This window comes from Eretmochelys imbricata, chromosome 1 (genome assembly GCF_965152235.1).
Source record: "Eretmochelys imbricata isolate rEreImb1 chromosome 1, rEreImb1.hap1, whole genome shotgun sequence".
Lineage (NCBI taxonomy): Eukaryota > Metazoa > Chordata > Testudines > Cheloniidae > Eretmochelys > Eretmochelys imbricata.
Window position 1 is genome coordinate 13,004,019 of NC_135572.1, and position 27,484 is coordinate 13,031,502.

The 27,484-nt window shown below is 43.0% G+C and overlaps 1 protein-coding gene across 1 annotated transcript in view; it reads left to right on the plus strand.

Annotated features, from left to right (window-relative positions):
- C2CD3 (C2 domain containing 3 centriole elongation regulator) overlaps nt 1–27,468 on the plus strand; it is a 91,681-nt gene extending 64,213 nt beyond the window's left edge. Inside the window, exons 32-34 of the mRNA XM_077836791.1 lie at nt 480–1,545; nt 3,752–3,860; nt 26,316–27,468. Of these exons, the coding sequence (XP_077692917.1) occupies nt 480–1,545; nt 3,752–3,860; nt 26,316–26,459 (1,319 nt within the window). The 3' untranslated portion in view covers nt 26,460–27,468. The remainder of the gene's footprint in view (nt 1–479; nt 1,546–3,751; nt 3,861–26,315) is intronic.
- The last annotated feature ends 16 nt before the right edge of the window (nt 27,469–27,484 follow it).

The window sequence follows — 27,484 nt, forward strand, 5'->3', positions numbered from 1 at the left end:
TGTTTCTGTCCAATGTAGGATTGTTCCCTTGTTGCTGGTGGTTTTTGTCCAGACTGGTTTTAAATGTCCCAGCAATGGAGGCTGTTCAGTTTCTCTTGGGGGACTGTTCCACTAAAAGGCCTCAAAGTCAGTGAGTAAAAAAGTGTAGAAACTTTTCCTCATAGTCAACTTTTCTCTTCCTCAATTTCATCACAATACTTTTCATTATTCTGCCTTACACTACCCTAAACAAATTCCTTCCCCATCTCAGTGTTTGCGCCCTTCTGACATTTGTGAACTGTTATCAAGCACCATCCCCTTCCAGTTGTCCCCATTTTTATTTGACCCAAGCTTTACATATTTAGCTCCTTTAGTCGTTCACTGCATATGTGGTTATTCACAAGTAGTGCAGCTATAGCACTACTGTAGTTATAAAGAGTAACAATCAGAGTTGAAGCCTTCATCTCTTGTATGTACTGATGCTGTTTACCATCAATCAGATTTGCAGACTATAACAAAAAATACCAAAGAATCTTCAAATGTGCTTCAAGACAATATCAGAAATTCAGGCACTAAACATGCCCTTCATGTTGCATCAGATCAAAAGGATGGAGCAGTGAGAACTGAAATGCACCAAGACCAATCAAGAATGGAATCGCCAAATGTCCACACAGATGCACCACCTGTATTCTCTCTTGGAAGGTCTGCATTTAGGAGAGGTATGCTCTATGAATTTCTAGATCAAGCAGTCACTGAAAATGAGCATCCTGTGTCATTGGACCACATCCAGACAGAGGGGGATACACATGTCATCCGGTCCAATAGCGATGAAGAGTATGAAGAGGATGTCATAGAACCAAGGACTCTGAATGAAATAACTACTGTAACTGACAAAACCAGTCCCTGGTCCAGCATTGTATCTGAAGGGGAGCAGGGCCCTGACAGACAGCCAATAGACTTGAGAAATGAGAACCAATACTCAGTGGCTACTGAATATTTACAAAAAGGAGAGAGTATAAGAAGTAGCTCTTTGTCCAGTATACCAGAGAACAGCCACCCAAGTATGCCCAGCACTGCTAGATCCTATGCTAGTCCCTATATTGAAGAGAATGCTGCATGTGTAATGAAAAAAGGCGTTGAAGGTCCAAATAGCGATACTGAAGCAACTGATTCAGAGAGGTTTCAGCCTGCACATTTACCCAAAATGCATCAAGCAAATGTTGGGTCATTAGAAAAAGAGAATGTCAATCACAATGGAGCAATTGAAGCCCAAGAAGCAGAACAAGAGCAAGAGTTTCATGCAATATCTGGAGAACCATTGGATTTACCAGGCAGTGGAGATTTTGGTGTGGTCAAGACCATTGCTAGAGAAAGAAAGGAGGAAAGTAGTGAGTATTTAGATGCAGACTATCAAGGTGAGGAAGGAAATGAGTCTGATGAAGGGATGCATATTCAGAATTTATCTGCGCAGTCAGAGTCTACAAGAAATAGCGGGAACTGCTCTGATGAGAGCCATGAGGACCTGCCTGAAGAGTCAGAAAAGTCTGTGAAATCTAGTATTGTGTTGTATCCTTTTTTGTCTTTTTCATCAAATGCAGTTTGCATGCTAAGAAATAGTGAGTGGCTCTATTAGAACGTAATTGGTGATCACCACTATGACTGGGTTACATTTTCCTTTTAAACCTCTCTTTTTTTTTTTTTTGCGGGGGGGGATTGTAAAAGTATCTGCTGGTGTAAAACTTAACAGGCAAGGATTCAACCTAACCACAATTGTGTGTTTTACCAATTTTTATGTGTGAACTTTCAAGCTCTTGTTTCAGCCATTGTCTGGCAAAATGCTTCTTGTTTAAACTGTTCCATTTTTTCTGATTAATTTAAATTAATGTTAAAGCTGGATGGAAACTGATGGATCCCCGAACACTGGGATCCCATGTTGGTCTGTCACTTGTAAGCAAATTAGTGTTAGTTAACCAGAGGGTTAGTCCATTTTAATCAAAAACTTAATTTTCAATTACAGTTGGCAATTAATACATGATCAATTCCACCCCTTCCTGCCCCCTCCCACCGGTATCTTCCCAAACACTACATGGAGCAAACTGGATGCAGCTTTCTTTAACTGGAAAATTGTGTCTTGAACAACTCTGTTGTGCATAGGTTTAGCAATAGTCCCCCAATTAAGGGTCATCTTACAAACTGCATGTGTTGTAATACTTGGGCACAATTGAATGGATTAGGGTCACAGTTTTAGTCCTAACTTGTATTACTTTTGGAATTGTCAAAATTATCAAATTTAGTTTTATTGAAGCCAGTACCACCTTGTGTTGTGATCCCAGGAGACTTCACAATTTGGACCTGGCCATTATTTGAATGGGAATACTTAGGGGCTGTAGGAAGTGGGGATTCAGTATGTAGCATTCTTCCCTCTTAAACCAGAATTGATGGCCCAGCAGCGTTATTAGGAAGCATTGTTCTGCTATCAGTCAAGTGATCTGTAATTGGGTTCCTGACCATTTGTGACCATTAATTCCCATGACACTTTGTGCAGGGATTAGGCGTATTAATTACAGTGTCTCAATCGCATTTCAGTCTGGCTAATTACGTCCTGCCTACGTGCATTTTTCTGAACAGCTTGAACTGAAAGCTATTTTTCACTTCTTGCCAACAATTGTGTGATGTTGGTGTGCACTATTGCAGCTTGCCATGTTTCCTTTCTGCAGTTCTTCAGAAAAGGCAGCAGTTCTGCAGAAAAGGACCTAGGGCTTACAGTGGATGAGAAGCTGGATATGAGTCAACAGTGTGCCCTTGTTGCCAAGAAGGCTAACAACATTTTGGGCTGTATATGTAGGGGCATTGCCAGCAGATCTAGGGACGTGATCATTCCCCTCTATTCGGCATTGGTGAGGCCTCATCTGGAGTACTCTGTCCAGTTTTGGGCCCCACATTACAAAAAGGTTGTGGAAAAATTGGAAAGAGTCCAGTGGAGGGCAACAAAAATGATTAGAGGGCTGGAGCACATGACTTATGAGGAGAGGCTGAGGGAACTGGGATTATTTAGTCTGCAGAAGAGAGGAATGAGGGGGGGATTTGATAGCTGTTTTCAACTACCTGAAAGGGGGTTCCAAAGAGGATGGATCTAGACTGTTCTCAGTGGTACCAGATGACAGAACGAGGAGTAATGGTCTCAAGTTGCAGTGGGGGAGGTTTAGGTTGGATATTAGGAAAAACTTTGTCATTAGGAGGATGGTGAAGCACTGGAATGGGTTACTTCGGGAGGTGGTGGAATCTCCTTCCTTAGAGGTTTTTAAGACCCGGCTTGACAAAGCCCTGGCTGAGATGATTTAGTTGGGGATTGGTCCTGCTTTGAGCAGGGGTTGGACTAGATGACCTCCTGAGGTCCCCACCAACCCTGATTGTATGATTCCATTTTAAAAGAGACTTAGATAACTTTATTGTTTTAATTAATTAAAGAGAATTGCCACATTTCAGTAATGGTCAAAGTAATACCTATATTTCACATATCACCTTTTTCAGAATAAGGATCTACAGGAGTGTCATATTATGTTAATGTTCTGTACTCTGTGGAACTATGCAGCAGAGCTGAGTGATCTGAATTATCTAACGTTCAGAGATTAAAAATAAATAGGATTATTTAGAAAATCATGGATCCATTAAGAGCAGCTTTTGTGATGATGCTGAATCTAAATGCATAACTACAGAGTTTTCTATCATTGTAAAACACTGCAAAATGTTATTGCTTAACAGCTCTGTTCAGACCAGATCCTATTGTCCTTCCTAACTTTTTTCTTCCACCCCAACATTTGGAAGTCTCCATGAGAATGCTCAATATTTCTTCTTCTTGCCCATCTTCCACAGCTAATAAAGTAAGTATGGTGAACTCTTAATCTTTTACAGTCCTATCTAAATGACTGCCCTCCTCCCAGAGAGGATATTAAATTAAGATATCCTTCCTCCTTCTTTGGCTTTCAGGTTTTACATAAGAGATCCCATAGCAGTTTTCAAAAAGGGTAGGTGCGAACCTTGTTGTTCATGATGAACATTTCCCCTCTCAGTGAAACCAGTTTCCAGTGTTCAAGGCTGTGTTAGTTATGGTATTCTAGCATATATCATAGCTACTGTATTTGCCTATGTAGTCACTGGATCTGATTCTCCTGTCCCCTGGGGGCAAACCAGAAATAACTCCATTGAAGTTTGAGATCTGCAGGTGCTCAGCACTTCTTAAAATCAGACCATTCCTACTTATGTGTCTTAGTATGAATTTAGGTGCCTAACTTTAAATACCCAGCTCTGAAAATTGGGTGCTTTTGCTGTGTTTTCAAAATTCTATGCACAAAAACGTATTTGCTTGCGATGTTCTGCTTTGTTAGGGAATAGGGGCATTATAATTTTCAGAAATTTTTAGGGTGTCAGTTTTTATGGGGACTAAATATTGTTTGCATCTCGCAGTGAACACAAGAAATCAGTGTTAGTTTCACTGGTGCAGATCTTGGTATTGCAACAGATGGGCTATTTGCTACCACTTCCAGCAGAAGTAATGTGTTCATTCCTCTCCCTTTGAAACCAATGCGGAACAGAACGTTTACGTAACAAGGAACATCTTGCTTAGCTAAACAGAACAAAAACAGGCAGAACCTAATGGCCCTGAAGTAATAAACTACCTGAAATTGGCAAACATGTTTACAGTATTGTCACTACACCTGCGATTGCTGATTTGAGTATTTATTTTTTCTGAATTTTGCTCTCCATGTATTAGCCTATTTTTAGGAGTAAAATTTTCTTTACCAGTGTTACAAACATTGTTTCCCTGAAGTAATTAAAAATTCTCCTTCTCTGGAGCTTTCAGAAGTTTTTAGGGTCAGGTATCCTTTGATTTGACTTTCTATTTCTGTAATTAATGAATGACTTGAATGCAAGCTGTTTGCATTCAGCTAAGCACTCTTTTTACTCTCCAGAGTAACTCATTCCTGATCGTAATATAAATAAATATCAAAGAAGCCTCTCAGTTATAGGATGCTTCAAGGACTCAAACTTAGAGTTTGATTGTAATGAGCAGGCATGAATTTCCCCTTATTGTTTAACAAGATTACTTTTTGTGTTGTTTATGTATATTCTGGGTGAAATCTGGAAGAATCTTAATGATATTCTGCTCAGAATCCATCCCCAAAACTCTCTTTCACTTAGCTTTCTGTTGCTAATCTCTGATTCAGTTTTCAGAGTAGCAGCCGTGTTAGTCTGTATCCGCAAAAAGAAAAGGAGTACTTGTGGCACCCTAGAGACTAACAAATTTATTTGAGCATAAGCTTTCATGAGCTACAGCTCACTTTATCGGATGCATTCAGTGGAAAATACAGTGGGGAGATTTATATACATAGAGAACATGAAACAATGGGTGTTACGATACACACTGTAATGAGAGTGATCCGGTAAGGTGAGCTATTACCAGCAGGAGAGTGGGGGTGGGGAACCTTTTGTAGTGATAATCAAGGTGGGCCATTTCCAGCAGTTGACAAGAACATCTGAGGAACAGTTGGGGTTGGGGGGGGGGGGCGGGGGAGAATAAACATGGGGAAATAGTTTTACTTTGTGTAATGACCCATCCACTCCCAGTCTCTATTCAAGCCTAAGTTAATTGTATCCAATTTGCAAATTAATTCCAATTCAGGAGTCTCTCGTTGGAGTCTGTTTTTGAACTTTTTTTGTTGAAGAATTGCAACTTTTAGGTCTGTAATCAAGTGACCAAAGAGATTGAAATGTTCTCCAACTGGTTTTTGAATGTTATAATTCTTGACATCTAATTTGTGTCCATTTATGCTTTTACGTAGAGACTGTCCAGTATGACCAATGTACGTGGCAGAGGGGCATTGCTGGCACATATCACATTGGTAGATGTGCAGGTGAACGAGCCTCTGATAGTGTGGCTGATGTGATTAGGCCCTATGATGGTGTCCCCTGAATAGATATGTGGACACAGCTGGCAACCGGCTTTGTTGCAAGGATAGGTTCCTGGGTTAGTGGTTTTGTTGTGTGGTTGCTGGTGAGTATTTGGTTCAGGTTGGGGGGCTGTCTGTAAGCAAGGACTGGCCTGTCTCCCAAGATCTGTGAGAGTGATGGGTCATCCTTCAGGATAGGTTGTAGATCTTTGATGATGCGTTGGAGAGGTTTTAGTTAGGGGCTGAAGGTAATGGCTAGTGGCGTTCTGTTATTTTCTTTGTTGGGCCTGTCCTGTAGTAGGTAACTTCTGGGTACTCTTCTGGCTCTGTCAATCTGTTTCTTCACTTCAGCAGGTGGGTATTGTAGTTGTAAGAATGCTTGACAGAGATCTTGTAAGTGTTTGTCTCTGTCTGAGGGGTTAGAGCAAATGCGGTTGTACCGAAGAGCTTGGCTGTGGACAATGGATTGTGTGGTGTGGTCTGGATGAAAGCTGGAGGCATGTAGGTAGGCATAGCGGTTGGTAGGTTTCTGGTATAGGGTGGTGTTTATGTGATCATCGCTTATTAGCACCGTAGTGTCCAGGAAGTGGATCTTTTCTGTGGACTGGTCCAGGCTGAGGTTGATGGTGGGATGGAAATTGAAGAACTGCTCTCTACTCAGCTGTTGCCCCTAACCCACTTCCTGTCCACATACACGATCTCACATCCCAGTTTGATGTTGCTTTAAACTCAGGCTGGCTGGTTCGGCTGGGGGTGCAGCTTTCACTCCTGTTGGTAACCCATCATTTTGCAGTAAGGACGTTAGCTAAATCATTTGAGTGCTGGTGGTTCTCTAGTGCCTTCCCACAAATCCCACGATGTGCCCAGATGGACAAACAAGTTCTCCCACAATTCACTGGGAAAGAATCAATGGTTAATGCTGAGCACCCCTGGGAAGTGCTGAATATCTGCAACACCAGTGCAAATCAGTGAGGGCTGAGGGGATTCCTGTCTTCACAGGATCAGACCCTTAGGCAGTAAATTCCTCAGGGGAACGCTCTTGGTGATTTACAAATACATAGAGAGAGATCCACAACTTTGGCTTCATAAATAATAAAATACTGTTTGAATCTCCTCTTTATCCAGCTACTAAATGAGTAGTTAAAGTTAGAACATAAAAACTCAAGCCTGAATGAGTCCTTTCAGCCACTACAGTTCTAGAAATGACTAATAATAATAAGGAAGGGTGTTAACCAAATAGTGTTGAATTAGTCATTTTTCTCACTTTAAACAAGGTTAATTCCAGGGGTATTTTATTATTAGCATTAACAGTAGTATTTCTATATTACAGAAAGCATGCAGGCCTCACCCGATTGTGCTATATACTATCTAAGCACTTAGTAACAGAAAGTCCCTGCCCCAGAGAGCTTACAATCTAAATAGACAAGACAGACAAAAGGGTTGCAGAAAAGAAGCATTGTACCCATTTTATAGATTGGGGATGGAGCCCAAGAGAAAGTGACTTGCAAAGGGGTCACACAGAAAGTCTGTGGCGGAGCTGGGAATTGAACCCAGTTATCCTGAGTTCAGTGCCTTAACCACAAGATCATCCCTCTTCTTCCTCCACTGGAATTTAGCAAGGATGAAAACATAACTATAGGGTATGTAAACCAATGACAAAATTAGCTTCTGTAACAAGGAAGGATGTCAGTTTTACACCATAGGATATTGGTTGAAGTTTGTAAATAAAGAGGGAAAAAAAGGTTAGTATTTTTTTCAGATTTTCAAAGTTCTGACCCAGTCCTTCTCCCTAATGTTTACAAAAGCTTTGCCGTTTACTACAGTGGGAGCAAATTTGGGCCCTTAAACATAAAGGTCCTTTCAGTTAACAGTATAGGAATTACAGTGCAAGTTCAGAACCTGTGACCAGTATGGGTAAAACCAAACTTTTCTAAATGTAGATTGAATTCATATAAAGGTGAACTGCAGAGCTTGAAACAATGGGGTTTCTGCATTTTTGTGTGGTCTTGATTAGGATATTCGGAATGTCAGTTTTGAACTCTAGCTTTGTTTTAGGCTTTTTTCAGAATTCATCAAACTTCAGAGACACAAATATAAGCTGCAGGTGTGGCTTTCTACTGAAGATCAACACCACCCCCCTCCTCCCCCCCCCCCCGCTTCTCTCACATGGCAGCTGGCAAACACCCCCTACCCAGCCTCTTAAGTGCCTCTGCCACCATCCATTCCCCTGATTGAGCTGCTTTTTGCCTTCCTGCCCAAAATGGTGATGATATAAGAGAGTAGATGAGCAGGTAGAGGGACTTGACTGTCAACATGGAAGGAGGCAAAGGCACTATAGGAGGAGTCTGTCCAAGGACAGGTTGGTGATCTTTACTGAATGGAGGCTGCAGCTCAGATTTCAGCCTGAAGCCTGGCATCACGGGCCAGGTGTCTGAATTTTGCTGAGCCATATAAAAAAATTAAAAAAACACTGAATTCAGATTTTCACCACATCAGGCTCCAGCTTCCAGTCTTCAAGGCCCTTCCCAAGTCTTCTCCTCCATGCTTCTCTGGTCTTCTCTTACCAGTTCATCCTCTGCCCCTCTGATCTACCAACAATGCCAGCTTTGACCCCCAATTTGTCAACTTCTGCATCTCCATGCCTTCTTCCACTCTGCCTCAACATAGTATGAACTGATCTATGTCATATGCTCTCCTTCAAATCCTTTCTCAAGACCATTTCTGATGACCTGCAAGTTGAGCAACAGCCAGTGTTGCCTGATATTTGTTTACTTTAAACATTTAACTACTTTTTAAATGACTCAGAACCATTAAGTTTTGCACATATCCAGTCTGCATAACCACACAAACATTTATTCTTGACTTCCCTTCCCTCCTTTTCTTTCTTGCATTCGCTTGCTCCATCTTCTCTTAAGTTGGATCAGAAACTCTTCCAGACAGGAATCATGCATTCCTATACGCTTTGGCAGCATCTACCACACTGTGGCTTTTTTGACACTGATGTGATAGAATAATAAAAAGTAAGGAGATTCCAGAATAGGATCTGAGCTATGAAATGCAAATTGAAGTTCTCTTCCTTTCATAGTTAACTGATCACCCCATCAGTATGAGGCCTTATTGAAAACATATTTTAAAAGCCGAACAGTTAAATAAGCTTTGTTATTTTTGCCTCCAAGAATGTCCCAACGGGATAGGTAATTTATACTGAAAGCAGGATTCTACCCAGAATATATCTTTTCCATTCATATTCTAAACCCATTTACCATCAAAGCAACACAGCCTCTTGTGTCTCTTGCCAGACCCTCAAGATATTATATTCCTATTCATGACAAGGATGGAACTCCTTAGCAATAATATAATCAGCCTTTCTTGCCTCTTATGATTATTCCTAGTTTAATGCTTCCATACCAATTACCACTTCCTGCCCCCAATTCTATACAACTAGGGACTTATTTTCCTATTCTCAAGATATTTAGAGAGCCTGGGCTAGGGGACTTATACTTGTCAAAATTGTCATCATAGTGTATTGGAGAGAAATGTTGACATTCTTTCCCTTGTTGCCAAGGAAAGGATGCCCAGAAAGAAAGAGTAGAAAGGGTTGCTCTACAGTCCATGCAGATGATTGTAATCAATCTGAATTCAGAAGGCATAACACACACCAAGACTCATGGCTTCACGCAAACCTTCTACTGCACAGGCACCAAAAGTATGTGCAATGTCACTTTTCTGAACATGTAATTGTGCAGTCTAGAACTGTTTTCACACTTTTACTAATGCAAGAATAAAATCAGCTGCCAAACAAACTCACAGTACCAAGGTACATAATGTTTTCAAAGTTCTCTCTATTATCCAGACTTCTTTGACATTTAAACAGCCTGAGCCTCAAGATTTGAATAAAATATTCATAAGAGTGGTCACTTTACTGGTATCCCTGGCACACCGTCATTACATAATCCTGAGTTCGCCTGCAGTGTCCTGGAAAATCATGGTCATTTCTATAAAAGGAAAATCAAAGCATGATCTTTTTATACATGAGCCTCTTTCCTCTTACTGTTTTGCGGATTAAAGATGTACACTAATAAGGCTGTGCATCAGGTATTCACAGATCATGTGTGATTTTATTGGCTCAGAGACCTAGAAAGAGGAAACCAGAGCAGGTGTCAACCAACATTCAGGCCATGAACTGAACTGGCACAGGCAGTTTCTCTGGACAGGAATGGAGTAAACATAGCGTGGTTTCAAGTGTGTGCTCTGGAAACTATGCAGGAGGTTAAAATTGTTTTTATAGTGGAGTCACAATTTTTGATGTCAAAGGTGCATCATAAAAATGCCACATTGGTTCAGTATGCTTCACTAAGTTGCGTACTCGTTGCAAGGCACTAACGTATTTTAAACAGTAAACGTTTTTGTGCAGAGCTAGCTATAAAAGTAGATACCTTGTCTATATGCTTATCCCCAAAAGTACAATGAAGATAAACCACCCTGCTTAACCTAATACTCAAATTTCTAGTATATTATGTGAGTTGAGAACATCTTTACTGTGCCCTTCATTTCTCAGGGTTTGAGTCAGATCTGCACATGTATAGCAACAAATATGGAACTTCCTCATCTCAGAAGATGCCATCTCTGCACCACAACTGTACCTATGGCAGGATGTGTGCCCTCCAAAAGGTGCATTAGTACAGATACATGTATCTGACACATCTCAAAAGGGGCATAGTATGACCTACCCAGCAGTAATTTACGTACATCTCTCTGATATTCACATATCAGTGGCATGTTTTACAAGCATAATATAGTCCATATACTCTCAGAAACACACAAGTGAATCACCACATAGCCCAATAGGGAATGGTCAGCCTACATATGATTTTTATCATTCTTCAGCTCTGAGTTGTGTTCTCTTTTGGGCAATTTTCGTCTATTAATGACTCGTCCTAAATGTGACCTACGTGGCTCTGGGAAGAAGGATAAAGGAGTTTGAGGTGCAAGTGGTGTTCTCGTCCATCCTCCCCGTGGAAGGAAAAGGCCTGGGTAGGGACCGTCGAATCGTGGAAGTCAACGAATGGCTACACAGATGGTGTCGGAGAGAAGGCTTTGGATTCTTTGACCATGGGATGGTGTTCCATGAAGAAGGAGTGCTGGGCAGAGACGGGCTCCATCTTACGAAGAGAGGGAAGAGCATCTTTGCGAGCAGGCTGGCTAACCTAGTGAGGAGGGCTTTAAACTAGGTTCACCAGGGGAAGGAGACCAAAGCCCTGAAGTAAGTGGGAAAGCGGGATACCGGGAGGAAGCACAGGCAGGAATGTCTGTGAGGGGAGAGCTCCTGCCTCATACTGAGAGTGAGGGGTGATCAGCAGGTTATCTCAAGTGCTTATATACGAATGCACAAAGCCTTGGAAACAAGCAGGGAGAACTTTTGGTCCTGGTGGTGTCAAGGAATTATGACGTGATTGGAATAACAGAGACTTGGTGGGATAACTCACATGACTGGAGTACTGTCATGGATGGTTATAAACTGTTCAGGAAGGACAGGCAGGGCAGAAAAGGTGGGGGAGTAGCACTGTATGTAAGGGAGCAGTATGACTGCTCAGAGCTCCGGTACGAAACTGCAGAAAAACCTGAGTGTCTCTGGATTAAGTTTAGAAGTGTGAGCAACAAGAGTGATGTAGTGGTTGGAGTCTGCTGTAGACCACTGGACCAGGGGGATGAGGTGGATGAGGCTTTCTTCCGGCAACTCGCAGAAGCTACTAGATCGCACGCCCTGGTTCTCATGGGCGACTTCAATCACCCTGATATCTACTGGGAGAGCAATACAGCGGTGCACAGACAATCCAGGAAGTTTTTGGAAAGCGTAGGGGACAATTTCCTGGTGCAAGTGCTAGAGGAGCCAACTAGGGGGGGAGCTTTTCTTGACCTGCTGCTCACAAACCGGGAAGAATTAGTAGGGGAAGCAAAAGTGGATGGGAATCTGGGAGGCAGTGACCATGAGTTGGTTGAGTTCAGGATCCTGACACAGGGAAGAAAGGTAAGCAGCAGGATACGGACCCTGGACTTCAGGAAAGCAGACTTCGACTCCCTCAGGGAATGGATGGGTAGGATCCCCTGGGGGACTAACATGAAGGAGAAAGGAGTCCAGGAGAGCTGGCTGTATTTCAAGGAATCCCTGTTGAGGTTACAGGGACAAACCATCCCGATGTGTCAAAAGAATAGTAAATATGGCAGGCGACCAGCTTGGCTTAACAGTGAAATCCTAGCGGATCTTAAACATAAAAAAGAAGCTTACAAGAAGTGGAAGGTTGGACATATGACCAGGGAAGAGTATAAAAATATTGCTCGGGCATGTAGGAATGAAATCAGGACGGCCAAATCACACCTGGAGCTGCAGCTAGCGAGAGATGTCAAAAGTAACAAGAAAGGTTTCTTCAGGTATGTTGGCAACAAGAAGAAAGCCAAGGCAAGTGTGGGCCCCTTACTGAATGAGGGAGGCAACCTAGTGACAGAGGATGTGGAAAAAGCTAATGTACTCAATGCTTTTGCCTCTGTCTTCACTAACAAGGTCAGCTCCCAGACCTCTGCGCTGGGCATCACAACATGGGGAATAGATGGCCAGCCCTCTGTGGAGAAAGAGATGGTTAGGGACTATTTAGAAAAGCTGGACTTGCACAAGTCCATGGGGCCGGACGAGTTGCATCCAAGAGTGCTAAAGGAACTGGCGGCTGTGATTGCAGAGCCATTGGCCATTATCTTTGAAAACTCGTGGCAAACAGGGGAAGTCCCAGATGACTGGAAAAAGGTTAATGTAGTGCCCATCTTTAAAAAAGGGAAGAAGGAGGATCCTGGGAACTACAGGCCAGTCAGCCTCACCTCAGTCCCTGGAAAAATCATGGAGCAGGTCCTCAAAGAATCAATCCTGAAGCACTTACATGAGAGGAAAGTGATCAGGAACAGTCAGCATGGATTCACCAAGGGAAGGTCATGCCTGACTAATCTAATCGCCTTGTATGATGAGATTACTGGTTCTGTGGATGAAGGGAAAGCAGTGGATGTATTGTTTCTTGACTTTAGCAAAGCTTTTGACACGGTCTCCCACAGTATTCTTGTCAGCAAGTTAAAGAAGTATGGGCTGGATGAATGCACTATAAGGTGGGTAGAAAGTTGGCTAGCTTGTCGGACTCAACGGGTAGTGATCAATGGCTCCATGTCTAGTTGGCAGCCGGTGTCAAGTGGGGGTCGGTCCTGGGGCCGGTTTTGTTCAATATCTTCATAAATGATCTGGAGGATGGTGTGGATTGCACTCTCAGCAAATTTGCGGATGATACTAAACTGGGAGGAGTGGTAGATGTGCTGGAGGGCAGGGATAGGATACAGAGGGACCTAGACAAATTGGAGGATTGGGCCAAAAGAAATCTGATGAGGTTCAATAAGGATAAGTGCAGGGTCCTGCACTTAGGACGGAAGAATCCAATGCACAGTTACAGACTAGGGACCAAATGGCTAGGCAGCAGTCCTGCGGAAAAGGACCTAGGGGTGACAGAAGCTGGATATGAGTCAGCAGTGTGCCCTTGTTGCCAAGAAGGCCAATGGCATTTTGGGATGTATAAGTAGGGGCATAGCGAGCAGATCGAGGTACGTGATCGTCCCCCTCTATTCGACATTGGTGAGGCCTCATCTGGAGTACTGTGTCCAGTTTTGGGCTCCACACTACAAGAAGGATGTGGATAAATTGGAGAGAGTCCAGCGAAGGGCAACAAAAATGATTAGGGGTCTGGAACACATGACTTATGAGGAGAGGCTGAGGGAACTGGGATTGTTTAGTCTGCAGAAGAGAAGAATGAGGGGGGATTTGATAGCTGCTTTCAACTACCTGAGAGGTGGTTCCAGAGAGGATGGTTCTAGACTGTTCTCAGTGGTAGAAGAGGACAGGACAAGGAGTAATGGTCTCAAGTTGCAGTGGGGGAGGTTTAGGTTGGATATTAGGAAAAACTTTTTCACTAGGAGGTTGGTGAAACACTGGAATGCATTGCCTAGGGAGGTGGTAGAATCTCCTTCCTTAGAAGTTTTTAAGGTCAGGCTTGACAAAGCCCTGGCTGAGATGATTTAATTGGGGATTGGTCCTGCTTTGAGCAGGGGGTTGGACTAGATGACCTCCTGAGGTCCCTTCCAACCCTGATATTCTATGATTCTATGACCAAGAATAGCAGTCTTTTGTGATGTGTAACAGCAGACCTGCCCCATCTTGTACTGTATTTTTCTGCTGAGGCAGCTTCCTCTCCTAGGTGATGACATGTCAGTTGAAACAGCTGTTTGTGACATGTCTTTCACTTCAGGACACACAGATGTTGCAAACCTAACAGTTACATGTTGGGCTACATGTTGGATGCATGTGTCGGGCTGTCTGGAGTGATTTGTGCCCTGATACTTAACAGTCTGCCCTGAGGTTGGCACTCACATTCATGAGTGGTCTGCCAGCATAACAGGGTAACTTTTAAGGTCTATTTGCATGCAGAATAAGGTTTTTCCAGTGGTCTTTGGGTTACTTTTAAGCAAAAAAAAAAAAGTCTTTAAATAATTTTCTCTACACTCTTTAATAATTTAACAAAGAATTTAAAAAACTTGCTTCACTTTCTAAAAGGAAATTACTTCGGGGCTAAGCTCTAACATGGAAAACTTCAGCCCCAAAGGAGAGTTTTTCAGAATGATTACAACCCTGTTTTCACATACTCAACAAAGTCCCCCTATAATTGTAACAATTGTCACTATCATAAAAGCTATAATAATGGAATGACTTTAGAATTTTGGGCACAGCTAGTGATTTCTGAGTCAGCTATTTCTGTCATGTCCAAGAAATGAACAGGTCTAAAAAGTATAAAGTCCATTGCATAATAGCAATGAAGAATTCCAGATAACGATTTCAAGATAATCATATCCTTTTATGCCTTTATAATATCACCCAAGGTTTACTATCCTGTCTTAGGGTGAGATCCTGCTCTCAGCAGAGTCAGTGGCAAAATTCCTTTTGGCTTTAGGGGGAGCAGGCTGTAGTTGTTGCTTAAGTACAAGATATGAGTTCGTATGTTTGAGATCACTAAACTGACCTGCGTCAGTTGTAATGTACTCACAAAAATGGCAAACGCAGCAGAAAGCTAAAAATCCTTTAACACCAAGTGGATGGAATTCTGTAGCCAGTCTCGATATATATTTTTTTAAGACCGAGCCTATATACCTGATGTTCTCTTTCAGCTACAGAACAGGTTCTAAAGCTGAGTAAGGGAATGCATTTCTGAAGGCCTTGCCATTTAGATCAACAGAGAATATGGACAAGAGTTAACATTTGTAGGGAGAACGATCATGAAAATCGTTGTTTTAACACAGTAATACTGTTTCATTGGAACTTGACATGGGGATGGGTTGATGGCTCACTGGGAATGCCACAGATGCTAAGAAGCAGGTTCAGCTCTGGGAGCAAATTGGAGTTAGCCTCACAGTGTCCTGCATTGGCCTCTGTTGATAAAGAGCTATTTGCCTGGAGACAAAGGTGTTAGTCTTTTGTTTTTGTTTTTTTTTAAGGATTTTGGTTTTTTTAACAAGAAGCACAGATTTTAAAAAGGAAATTTTTTTTCCTTTGGGCTGCTGGAAAGCAGGTTTTTGGCTGAAAACAGTTAGTTTTTTTTGTCTCTGCTTTGGGGCCAGAGCAGAGACAAAAGGGAATTGCATTTTGTGAGCTGGAGTTTTCTCTACCTAAAGGCAGGGTAGTTAACCTCCTTCAGGGAAATTCACAAGTCTTCACAGACCTGAAGAAGTTTTTCTTTTCCTAAGAGCAACTAGAGGGGTTTTCTGTCTATTTGCCTGGAGACAAAGGTGTTAGGTTTTGTGTTGTTTTTTTTAAGGATTTTTCTGTAGGCTTACAATCACTATCACAGATCATAGGTATCCGGTTACAGCACAGCAAAATTTTACAAGCCAATTTTTTTGTTTGTTTTATTTCTAACTCTCGGTTGTAAAGTTAGTTAAAAACAGAGAGGCAAACATGACAGAAACCAAGACACAACACAAATTGGAGTTAACCAGACTGGAGGCAGCGAAAGAGGCAGAAAAAGCCCTAGAAGCTACTCACAGGAGAGCTATGGAGGCAAGCGACAAAGAAATAGAGGCAGCGAAAGAGGCAGAAAAAAATCAAGAGGCTGCCCACCTGAGAGCTATGGAGGTAGAAAAGAACCAAGAGGCTGCTCACAGGAGAGCTATGGAGGCAAGGGAAAAAGAACTGGAGGAAAAGGAAAAAGAGAGGAAGCATGCACTGGAGATGGAGAAGGCAAAGGCTCAGCAGAATAGCAATCCTTCTCCAGGTACCGCTTCACATCCCAGGCAATGATACCAAGGCCTTCTTAGAAAACTTCGAAAGGGCCTGCCTTGGGTACAGCATCTCTACAGACCAAGAATGGTAGAGCTGAGGCCGCAGCTCAGTGGACCCTTAGCTGAGGTGGCAGCTGAAATGCCTAAGGAACACATGAACAAGTATGAACCGTTTAAAACCAAGGAGAGAGTCAAAATGGGGCTAGCACCCGAGTATTCCCTTCGGCGGTTCAGAGCCCTAAGGTGGAAATCAGACGTGTCATTTACCCGACATGCCTACCACACTGTGAGACATTGGGATGCCTGGATATCAGGAGTGAGTGTTAAATCTCCAGAAGATTTGCCCTTTCTAATGCAAATGGAGCAGTTCTTAGAGGGTGTTCCTGAGGAAATAGAAACATCCTAGATGGGAAGCCCAAAACTGTAATCGAGGCGGGGGAGATTGGAGTCAAATGGGTGGAGGTGGCAGAAAAGAAAAAAACTGGTCGCAGTTGGAGCGGATACCAGAAGGGACAACCTCAGACCACACCCTACTACCAGGGGCAGCCCAAGGCCCCAAGGAACCCTCCAGACACCTTATCGTTCCACCACACCGTTCTCCAGCAACCCACCTCGCCCCAGTGACCCGTCAGCTGGACGATGTTTTAAATGTAACGAGACGGGGCATGTGAAGGCCAACTGCCCCAAGAACCCCAACAGATTACAGTTCATTGTACCAGAATCACACCAGAGGTCCTCAGGCCCAGATACCTCCCAGATACCCTCGGAGCGAAGGGAAACTGTGAGTGTGGGCAGGAAGATGATCACTGCTTGGAGGGACACCGGAGCACAAGTGTCAGCTATCCATGCTTCCTTAGTGGACCCCAATTTAATCAACCCAGAGATCCAAGTGACTATTCAACCCTTCAAGTCAAACTCTTTCAATTTGCCTACAGCCAAGTTGCCTGTCCAGTACAAGGGCTGGTCAGGAACGTGGACTTTTGCAGTCTATGATGATTATCCCATCCCCATGCTGTTGGGGGAAGACTTGGCCAATCAGGTGAAGCTAGCAAAGAGGGTGGGAATGATCACCCGCAGCCAGGCTAAACAAGCCGTCACGCCTAGCTCTGTTCCGGAAACTTCTACCAGGACCCGGTCAGAGGTGATGGACCCGGACCCCAGGCCAACGTCTGCAACAGCAGTAGTGGATTCAGTCCCAGAGTCCCAGACAGAGCCAGTCCCAGAACCGGAGGAACAACTAGCACCAGAACCATTGCCAGCACTGAATCCAGTACTTGCAACCCCAACACCAGAGAGCCCCACCGAACCTGAACCGGCAGCAGCCGATAACCCTACACAAGAGGCTCAGCTGGAGCCTGAACCCCAACATAGTGCCCCAGCGGAGAGCGGTTCACAGTCAACGGAAACAGTCCCATCCCCTACATCGCTTCCAGAAGGACCAAGCATAGGTCCACAATCCAGTGAGGAACTGATGTCTCCAGCATCAAGGAAACAGTTTGAAACCGAACAGGAAGCAGATGAAAGCCTCCAGAGAGCTTGGACAGCGGCACAGAGCAACCCACCATCTCTCAGCTCTTCTAATTGATCCAGGTTTGTTGTCAAAAGAGGACTTTTATACAAGGAAACTCTTTCTGGTGGACACCAGAAAGACTGGCATCCTCAGAGACAGTTGGTAGTTCCAACTAAGTACCAGGTCCAGCTCTTGAGCTTAGCCCATGATCATCCTAGTCGCCATGCTGGGGTGAACAGGACCAAAGACCATTTGGGGAGGTCATTCCACTGGGAGGGAATGGACAAGGATGTTTCTACCTATGTCCGGTCTTGTGAGGTATGCCAAAAAGTGGGAAAACCCCAAGACCAGGTCAAAGTCCCTCTTCAGCCACTCCCCATCATTGAAGTTCCACCAGTATTAACTGAGTTTTGCAGGGAGCTCAGCTGATTCCTCGTACTTGGGCACAGTGAGGTGAGGTCTTTGTGCAGGGAGGAGAAATGTTCCATTAAGTGGGGATGCAAGGACTTCTTGAACAGGCAGATTTTCACAGCCCCCTGCTGCCAGATCCCAGGTTACATGAAGGGAACATAGGATTTTTTGCCTTCTTCTACAACCTGGGGCACGAGTCACTTGCTGGGAACATCTGCATAGATCTCATTTAATCCGTTCCCTGCCACTGCAGGGTCTTCGGATATTGATGTCCCTTGGTTCCTCCTGTTCTCTGCCTATGGCACACAATAGTTTGGTCTCTTGAGGGCTGCAATACTTGGGTATAATTCTGGTTGTCAGTTTTGGTGCAGAGATGCTGGGTGGTGTTTAGTGGCCTGTGATATGCAGGAGGTCAGACTAGATGATCTGGTAGTCCCTTCTGACATTAAACTTTATGACTCTGAGTTTCTGTACTGGATCAGAAATTCACAATTCAGCTAGTCCAGTATCTTGTCTCCAATGATGGCCAACACCAGATACTTCAGAAGAAGACTCCAGAAACCCTACAGCAGGCAAATGTAGGATAACATGTTCCCCATGAAGGTCTCTTCCTGTTCCCTAATAATTAGATTGGCTTAAGTACTGAAGCATGAGGTTTGACATCCCTTCCAAAATTTTTGTTAGCACTATTATAGCTCTGGATATTCTTGTTATTGATATAAATGTCCAGGCCTCCTTTGAATCTTGCTACATTCTTGGCCTCAACATCTAGTGGCAATGAGTTCCACAGTCTAATCACACATCATTTGAAACATCAGTTTTGAATTTGCCATCTTTCAGTTTCATTGAATGCAGTTTTTTTTCTTTTTGCTGAGAGAACAAAAGCTCCCAATCTACCTTCTCTATACTATTCATTATTCTGTAAACTCTGATCATATCCCCTCTTAATCTGGTTGCATTATTACCACCCTTTTTGCAGCTTTGGAGTTAATAAAAGGAATACATTGGGAAGCAGGCATGCTGGCTGAGGAGTTGCAGCATTTTAAGGGAGGGGAGATACCAAAGTAGAAAGGTAAATGCAATAGAAATAGAAGTTCTGTACATACCAGATCCACAGACAGCTCATGTTGAATTCATTATAAGAAGTGGAATGACAGAGTATTAAATGGGACTGTTACCATTCTGACACTTCTTAAAATAAATATAAATTAGAGACGATATAAGAACAAATGGGGTAAGATTTGAGAAGTTTTAAAGAGAAATATTCTCATGAATATTTACTACTCAAATCTTACTTATTTGTTACCTATATCTCCGACCACACAACATATTCAGAAATGTGGAATCATAGTCTTGGCTTGAAAATTCACTAGAAAAACCCATTGCCATTATTATAGTGTAAATCCACTTCTTCAATATTCTTACATTTAGTTCCTTTCATTCTTAAGGTTCCATAAGCACTTCAAAATGTAAAGTGATGTACATAAAAGATGATGGAACCCACCCCTGAAATGCAGGCACCTCTAGGTTAGAAACAGTCCAATTGTCAAACAGCCCACAGTAACATTACAATTTAGAACAGGAAGTGAACAATACTGCATCCACTTGAAGCTACAGAAGAAATTTAGGGAAGCACAGCATAGTTATCCAAGGTGGAATTTGGCCAGAACAGTAGGGTTAATACCCCAGATTGCCATGGGTTCTTTAATAATAGCTGAAGGACCTGTATGAACTGATCAAACTAATTTACATAGGAGTGGGGTAGGGTGACATCCTGACAAGCTATTTTTGAGAAAGATACTTAACACTTTTCAAATATGTAACTTTTGTGGTAAGACATTAATCTGGAGTCAGAGCAACAGCACCACTTATGCTTTCCGTTTTACGTTTTCAGGATAACTTGCTTACTAATCGTGTGCATAGGTCAAAAGAGTTAGCTCAGAGCCAGTTTGAACTGGTTACTATTTCTCCAGCCAGTGTTAATGTTTCAGCTGTTTCACAGACACTTGGCAGGGGGAGGAGAGCGAGGCGAATAAGCTGCTGATTTGGTCTTTGAGCAACCTTGAGAGGGACATAGAGCAGACAGGAAGCTGTATATGGATGGTATTAGCAGAAATAATCTATCACCCCTTTGAATATTTGTTCTTCAGTATGTTTAAAGAGGACATCATTTGAAGGTTTTGCAGAGCTGTAGCATTATTACCTGACACTGGTCCCCTTCAGAGTAAATGTTCTGATCTGGTGCAACACAGTTGGGAAGCTGCAGTGTTATAACAAAGGCCCTGTATAAAGCACAATTTTCTTTCAGAAAATTAATGACAGTGTAAATGGCAAAGTATTGAATTTCATTGAGTTTGCATAGAATTAATTTTACAAGTAACAGTCAAAACAGAATGAAAATTCATTCTGTCCTTGAAATTGAGTAGGTATTTTCTATTAAAGACTTTGTAGGCATTTTCCTTTTTTTTTTTTTTTAAGTGTTTAAAAGATCACAGTTTGGGGGCATTTTGACAATTTCCATGTCCTCCATGACATAGTGATTGGCACAAGGGTCTAGTATAACTTGGTAAATGTCTAATCTTTAAGTGCAATCATGTTATAGTTGAGTCTTGACACTTATCTTCAATAACACAAGAACTAAGGGGTCACCCAATGAAATTAATTGGCAGCAGGTTTAAAAGAAACATAAGGAAGTACTTCTTCAGAGAATGCACCATCAGCCTTTGGAACTTGTTGCTAGGGGATATTGTGAAAGCCAAAAGTCTAACTGTGTCAAAAAAGAAGTAGATAAATTCCTGGAGGATAGGTCCATCAATGACTATTAGCCAAGATGGTCAGGGACACAACCCCATGTTCCGGGTGTTTCTAAAGCTTCTGCTTTCAGAAGCTGGAACTGGATGACAGAGGATGCATCACTCGATATTGCCCTGTTCTGTTAATTCCCATTGAATCATCTGGCATGAGCCACTCTTGGAAGACAGGATACTGGGCTAGATGGAGCATTGGTCTGACCCAGCATGGCCATTCTTATGTTCACTGGTTGCAGTAAAATAATTCAGTTTGCGTTCACATAACAGCATTTTTTTTTTTTAACCATACAACTAAAGAATGCATGAATGTGAAGCAACAATTACTTTATTGCCTCTGCAATCGGTGATTGAAGCAGGGAGGGGAGCGTGCTTAGCTTACAGGAAAATAGAATGAACTGGGCCGGGGGGAGGGAGGGGTCCATCAAGGAGAAACAAACAGAACTTTCACATCATAGCCTGGCCATTCCTGAAACTGGTTTTCAAAGCTTCTCTGATGTGCACTGCGCCCTCCTGTACTCTTCTAACAGCCCTGGTGTCTGGCGGCGCGTAATCAGCAGCCAGGCTATTTGCCTCAACCTGCCACCCCGCCATAAACGTCTCCCCCTTACTCTCACAGATATTATGGAGCACACAGCAAGCAGGAATAACAATGGGAATATTGGTTTAGCTGAGTTTACCAAGTCAGTAAACTGCGCCAGCGCGCCTTTAAACATCCAAATGCACATTCTACCACCATTCTGCACTTGCTCAGCCTAGTTGAACAGCTCCTGACTACTGTCCAGGGTGCCTGAGTATGGCTTCATGAGCCATGGCATTAAGGGGTAGGCTGGGTCCCCAAGGATAACTATAGGCATTTCAACATCCCCCAACGGTTATTTTCTGGTCTGGAAAGTAAGTCCCTTGCTGCAGCTGTTGAAACAGACCAGAGTTCCTGAAGATGCGAGCGTCATGTACCTTTCCCGGCCACCCCATGTGGATGTTGGTGAAACGTCCCTTGTGATCCACCAGTGCTTGCAGCACCATTGAAAGGTACCCCTTTCGGTTTATGTACTCGGCGGCTTGGTGCTCCGGTGCCAAGATAGGGATATGGGTTCCGTCTATGGCCCCATCACAGTTAGGGAATCCCATTGCAGCAAAACCATCCACCATGATCTGCACATTTTCCAGAGTCACTACCCTTGATATCAGCAGCTCCGTGATAGCATTGCCTACTTGCATCACAGCAGCCCCCACGTAGATTTGCCCACTCCAAATTGATTCCCGACTGACCGGTAGCTGTCTGACGTTGCAAGCTTCCACAGGGCTATTGCCACTCGCCTCTCAACTGTGAGGGCTGCTCTTATCTTGGTATTCTTGCGCTTCAGGGCAGGGGAAAGCAAGTCACAAAGTTCCATGAAAGTGCCCTTTCGCATGCGAAAGTTTCACAGCCGGTAGGAATTGTCCCAGACCCGCAACACTATGCAGTCCCACCACTCTGTGCTTGTTTCCCAGGCCCAGAATCGGCGTTCCACGCCATGAACCTGCCCAACTGACACCATGATGAGCACATTGAAGGGGCCTGTACTTCGTGAGAAGTCTGTGTCCATGTCCTCATCACTCTCGTCACCACGCTGCAGTCGCCGCCTCCTCGCCTGGTTTCGCTTTTCTTGCAGGTTATGGTTCTGTATATCCTGCTGAATAATGCACATGGTCTTTATAATGCTCATAATTGCCACGGTGATCTGAGCGGGCTCCATGTTCCCAGTGCTATGGCGTCTGCGCTGGAAAAAGACGCAAAATGATTATCTGCCGTTGCTCTGACAGAGGGTGTGGCGACTGACAGCATGGCTTACAGGGTTGGCTTACAGGGAATTAAAATCAACGAAGGGGGTGGCTTTGCATCAAGGAGAAACAGAATGGCCCCCTCAAGGATAGAACTCAAAACTCGGGTTTAGCAGGCTGTTGAATTCACAGAGGGAAGGAGGAGAAAATGAACACAAAACAAATCTGGTCTATTTCTTGTTTTGGTCCACTTCGTGTATCTTTATACATCTTGCTGGCAGCAGATGGTGCAGTACGACTGCTGGCCATCGTCATCTCCTGGGTGCTCATTAGAAGACAGTGCAGTAGGACTGCTGGCAGGACTGAATCGCCATGAGACGAAACTTAAAAGGGAAATGACCTGGCTGAGTCACTCCCATGTTTGCCCAGCCGCCCCTGACCGACCTCGCTGAGGTCGGCTAAAAGAGCACCCTGGAGTACGGCGACGATGGCTACCAGTCATACTGCACTGTCCGCTGCCAAAAGGCAATGAGCTGCTGCTATGTAGCAATGCAGTACCGCGTCTGCCAGCACCCAGGAGACATACGGTGAGTTGAGTGGGCTCCATGCTTGCTGTGGTATGGTGTCTGCATGGGTAACCCAGGAAAAAAGGTGCGAAACGATTGTCTGCCTTTGCTTTCATGGAGGGAGGGAGGGAAGGAAGGGAGTGCCTGATGATATGTACCCAGAACCACTTGCGACAATGTTTTTGTCCCATCAGGCATTGGGATTTCTACCCAGAATTTAAATGGGCGGTGGGATAGCTACCCACAGTGCAACGCTCTGGAAGTCAGCAGTTGCCTCGGTACTGTGGACCACTCCGCCAACTAAATGCCGACTAAATGCACTTAGAGCATTTGCATGGAGACACACACAATCTACTGTATAAAAACGCTTTCTACAAAACCGACTTCTGTAAATTCGACTTAATTTCGTAGCGTAGACATAGCCTAAGTCTGCAAAACCTTCCTCAAGAGAAAGAGCCCAGCTATGTGGGTGAAAGGTCACAGGCTGGTCTGTGCTTAGAGTATGATAAGTCTATCTTCAACCAGAGTTAAGAGAAGTGCAGTTTATGCCAAGCTATGTGCTCCTAAAGCACTCAGTTTTACTTCCAATTCTTAATGTTCAATAGTGGACAAACTCTGATCTCTTAATATCTCTGTGGTTGCTAGAATTGGTCTAGTTCTGAACTTATTGGAGAGAGAAAGTTTCCCTAAGTCCCTCTGCTAGTGTTCAGCTTTTCGGTGTGTATAATGGGGCTGAGTGAAGGAGGAAGGCCCCAGAGGGGTCAATGTTAATCGTGTGTTTTAATGTATGCTGCTTTTTAAAATAATTTAAATGAACATGCATTTTATGTCTAAAGGGTTTCTTCAAACTTTGAGGGTCTCTGTTACTAGACTAATCTTTGTGTGGAGAGGTCTGACTACAGGAAAGGAAGTATAGCAGGTGTGTCTAGGGATTATAATGCTAGTTTTTACAGTCTGGACCATCTGTCCTCACTCCACTGACTTCAGTAGCAGAGGGTTTGCATAGAGAGAGACCTGAACCCACAGATGTGCCATCCACAAACTTCTGAGAGTTAAAATCCATATCTGAATTTTGTAGCTCAGACTCTTATCTAGTTCTAGGCCCAAGCTTTGAGCTCCCGAAATATTTTGTTGGGGGAAATACTGCAGACCCTAAATCATTTTGGGCAGGAAGAAATAGGCTCTTCCATTGTGAAGTAATTTTCAAAAACTGGGTTAAGAAACAAATATGTCTTTGGCGGAGGGTCCTCCCTAACCCCACAGCAGTTAATTGCCAGATAGAGTTACCCTATGCTGACCTAAATGAACAGTTGCTGGTGCACAGAGATAAGCGGACATTTGGCAAGTGGAGATGCTGTATAAGCTGAAGATGTTTACAAAAAAACTATCCATTTGAGTTTTTACTATTTAAAATATGGGGGGACCATTGCTTCCCAAGTGAGAAAAGAATAAGATGGGTAAGGAGTTTTATTAGAGTGTTTCAGAGTAGCAGCCGTGTTAGTCTGTATTCGCAAAAAGAAAAGGAGTACTTGTGGCACCTTAGAGACTAACCAATTTATTTGAGCGTAAGCTTTCATGAGCTACAGCTCACTTCATCGGATGCATACTGTGGAAACTGCAGAAGACATTATATTTCATGGTCTCTGTGTATATAATGTCTTCTGCAGTTTCCACAGTGCTCACGAAAGCTTATGCTCAAATAAATTGGTTAGTCTCTAAGGTGCCACAAGTCCTCCTTTTCTTTTATTATGGAGAGGACCAAGTGTAGCGCTTGGAGACCAACTATTGTAAGTGTAACACTCAGAGAGCAAATACTTTGAGACGGGTTCAAGATCTGGAGAGGACACTTGTTCTTAGGATCCATGAGTGGACAGCTTGAATGCAGCTCACAGGTGGCATTAGTTCCAAAGGAGACATAGATGCTGGAACTAGGGGTGCTGCCGCACCTCTTGGCTTGAAGTGGTTTCCATTATATACAGAATTTATAGTTTGGTTCAATGGCTCTCAGCACCCCCACTATATGAATTTTTCCAGCAACCCTGAAAGGAAAACAAGTGGATTTTTGAGAATCCTAGAAATTAGAGATGGGAAGGACCTAATAAACCCCCATATAGTGGATCCTCCACCCACTTACAGGGTTGCTGTCCACCATAAAATCCTTGGTGTTCTGTTTTCTGAGCAGTCGTCCACCACTACCTGGATGTGATACTAACACACACTAGAGCTAAGCCATCTTCCTAAAGAATCTAATAACTCAAGCCACTGAAGGGGGCCACTGACAGCTCACATTTGGCCCCCTATTGAGAAATCATAGAAATGTTTCCATTTCTTTTTAATCCCAATGTCTATAGCATTTTTAAAACAAATACATTCCCTTATCCACTCCTCAGATATGGTTTCCAACCCAGATAGTGCAGCACTGTGTTAATATGTGAGAACCGTAAAGTGACATTGACTAAACTGTGCAACATCGAGAAATGCAGAAAGTAAGCAAGCAACAGCAATAGATAAAATATGACTATAATTTTAAAAAAATTTCAGATTTTGTAATCTAAGATGTTAGTAACAAAGGTTAGGAAATGTCTTTAAAATATATTTTTAACCTGGCAGTGTCCCTTTAAAGTTAATCGTTTTTGTGGGGGAGGGGAAAAGGGAGGTGTTAAAAGCTTTTTTAGAAGCTACAGGAAGATGGATAACTTGGGGCTCCTGTCCGCCATACTGAGCCATTATGCTTGTTGGTGTATGGAATGTGAGGAAAATCATTTAAAGGAGAATGAGAGATCAATGGAAAATACAGCACTTCCAGTAGGTTATATCCTCCATGGAAGCAAGAAGAGCAGGAAAGGTAATCTCTTTGGATTCCCAAGTATCAGCCATGCACTTCCCAGACGCATTGCTGTGCTTCCTCATGATCAGTAAAGCATTTCAGTGTAAGTTCTAAGTGGTGTCTAATATTATGTCACTGTCTTTTCCTTAGACAGGAGATGGTGCCACAGCCGGGGGAATTCCCTATCGAAGACAGAACCGTCACAAACCAAACCTGACATCAACTGATCTGCCAGAAGAAGAAACAAAAAGAATCGCCAGGATATTTTCTGCACAATTGTCCAAAAAAGAATAGCAGAAGTAACCAGAGTAGCTGTGTAGAGAGGAACTGCTTTAGTGCTCATGCTCTACATTTTGGGGAAACTATGACACTTTCAATAGGAGGGGGAGAGGAAATTACTTTAACTCTCCTGACTTCAAAAGAAAAATGTCATCCTACCCGCCCCCACCATGTCAGCACAGAACCACTCTCCTAAAAGAGAAGTAGATTCTACTCTCATTGATTTAATGTGTGTAATTGCCCCTCATTTAAATGGGAGTTAACTACCCATGTCAAACAGGGAATCTTAGATGCAGAATATCCTCTATTCCCCTGGGTCTGTTGGAAGTTGAGGGTGCTGTGCATCTTGCAAGATCAGATCACTGGAGTAAGGCACTGATAGACTTTAGTAACCTGAACAGTGTCATCTCATCTGTGGGAAATTCATCTAATTACCCTTTTTTGCCTGCTAGGTAATGGAACATCCAGTTGTTTGGGGACACTACTTTTTTCTTGACACACGGAGGGAAAGTTAGAAGCTGTTTCAGTTTTAAGAAAAATGAAATATCCATTTATTTTTTTTCCCTGAGAGAAACTGCATTAGAATCCTTTGCAACAAGACACACAATTGCAGTCTCCATGCAAATGTGCACAGACAACCCAGACTTGGGAAGCTACAGTCACTGTTTTGTATGCTAATGACCTTTTTAAAAAACATGTTGATTTGTAAGACAAATCTGTTGCCTTGAATACTGAAGTAAGGCTTATTTTTATACGGGTTGGGTAGATTGTAAGTAAAATGTACAGATACTGTAAAATAAATTATCTACGCAAGACTGTTTTGCTAGTAAGTATGGAATTTTGTGGACAAATTATTTTTCTTATTTTTATTAATTTATGTAGTCATTTCTAATTTTAAAAAAATCACAAGTTTCAAGTGTCTCTGGATAACTGACCTAAACACAAACCATGCTAACTTATTTTGAATGATAAAGTTTGTTTCAATAAAATAAAACTTGTATTTTTATGCCTTCCTGCTGTTTAAGATGTTGTTTTAGAAA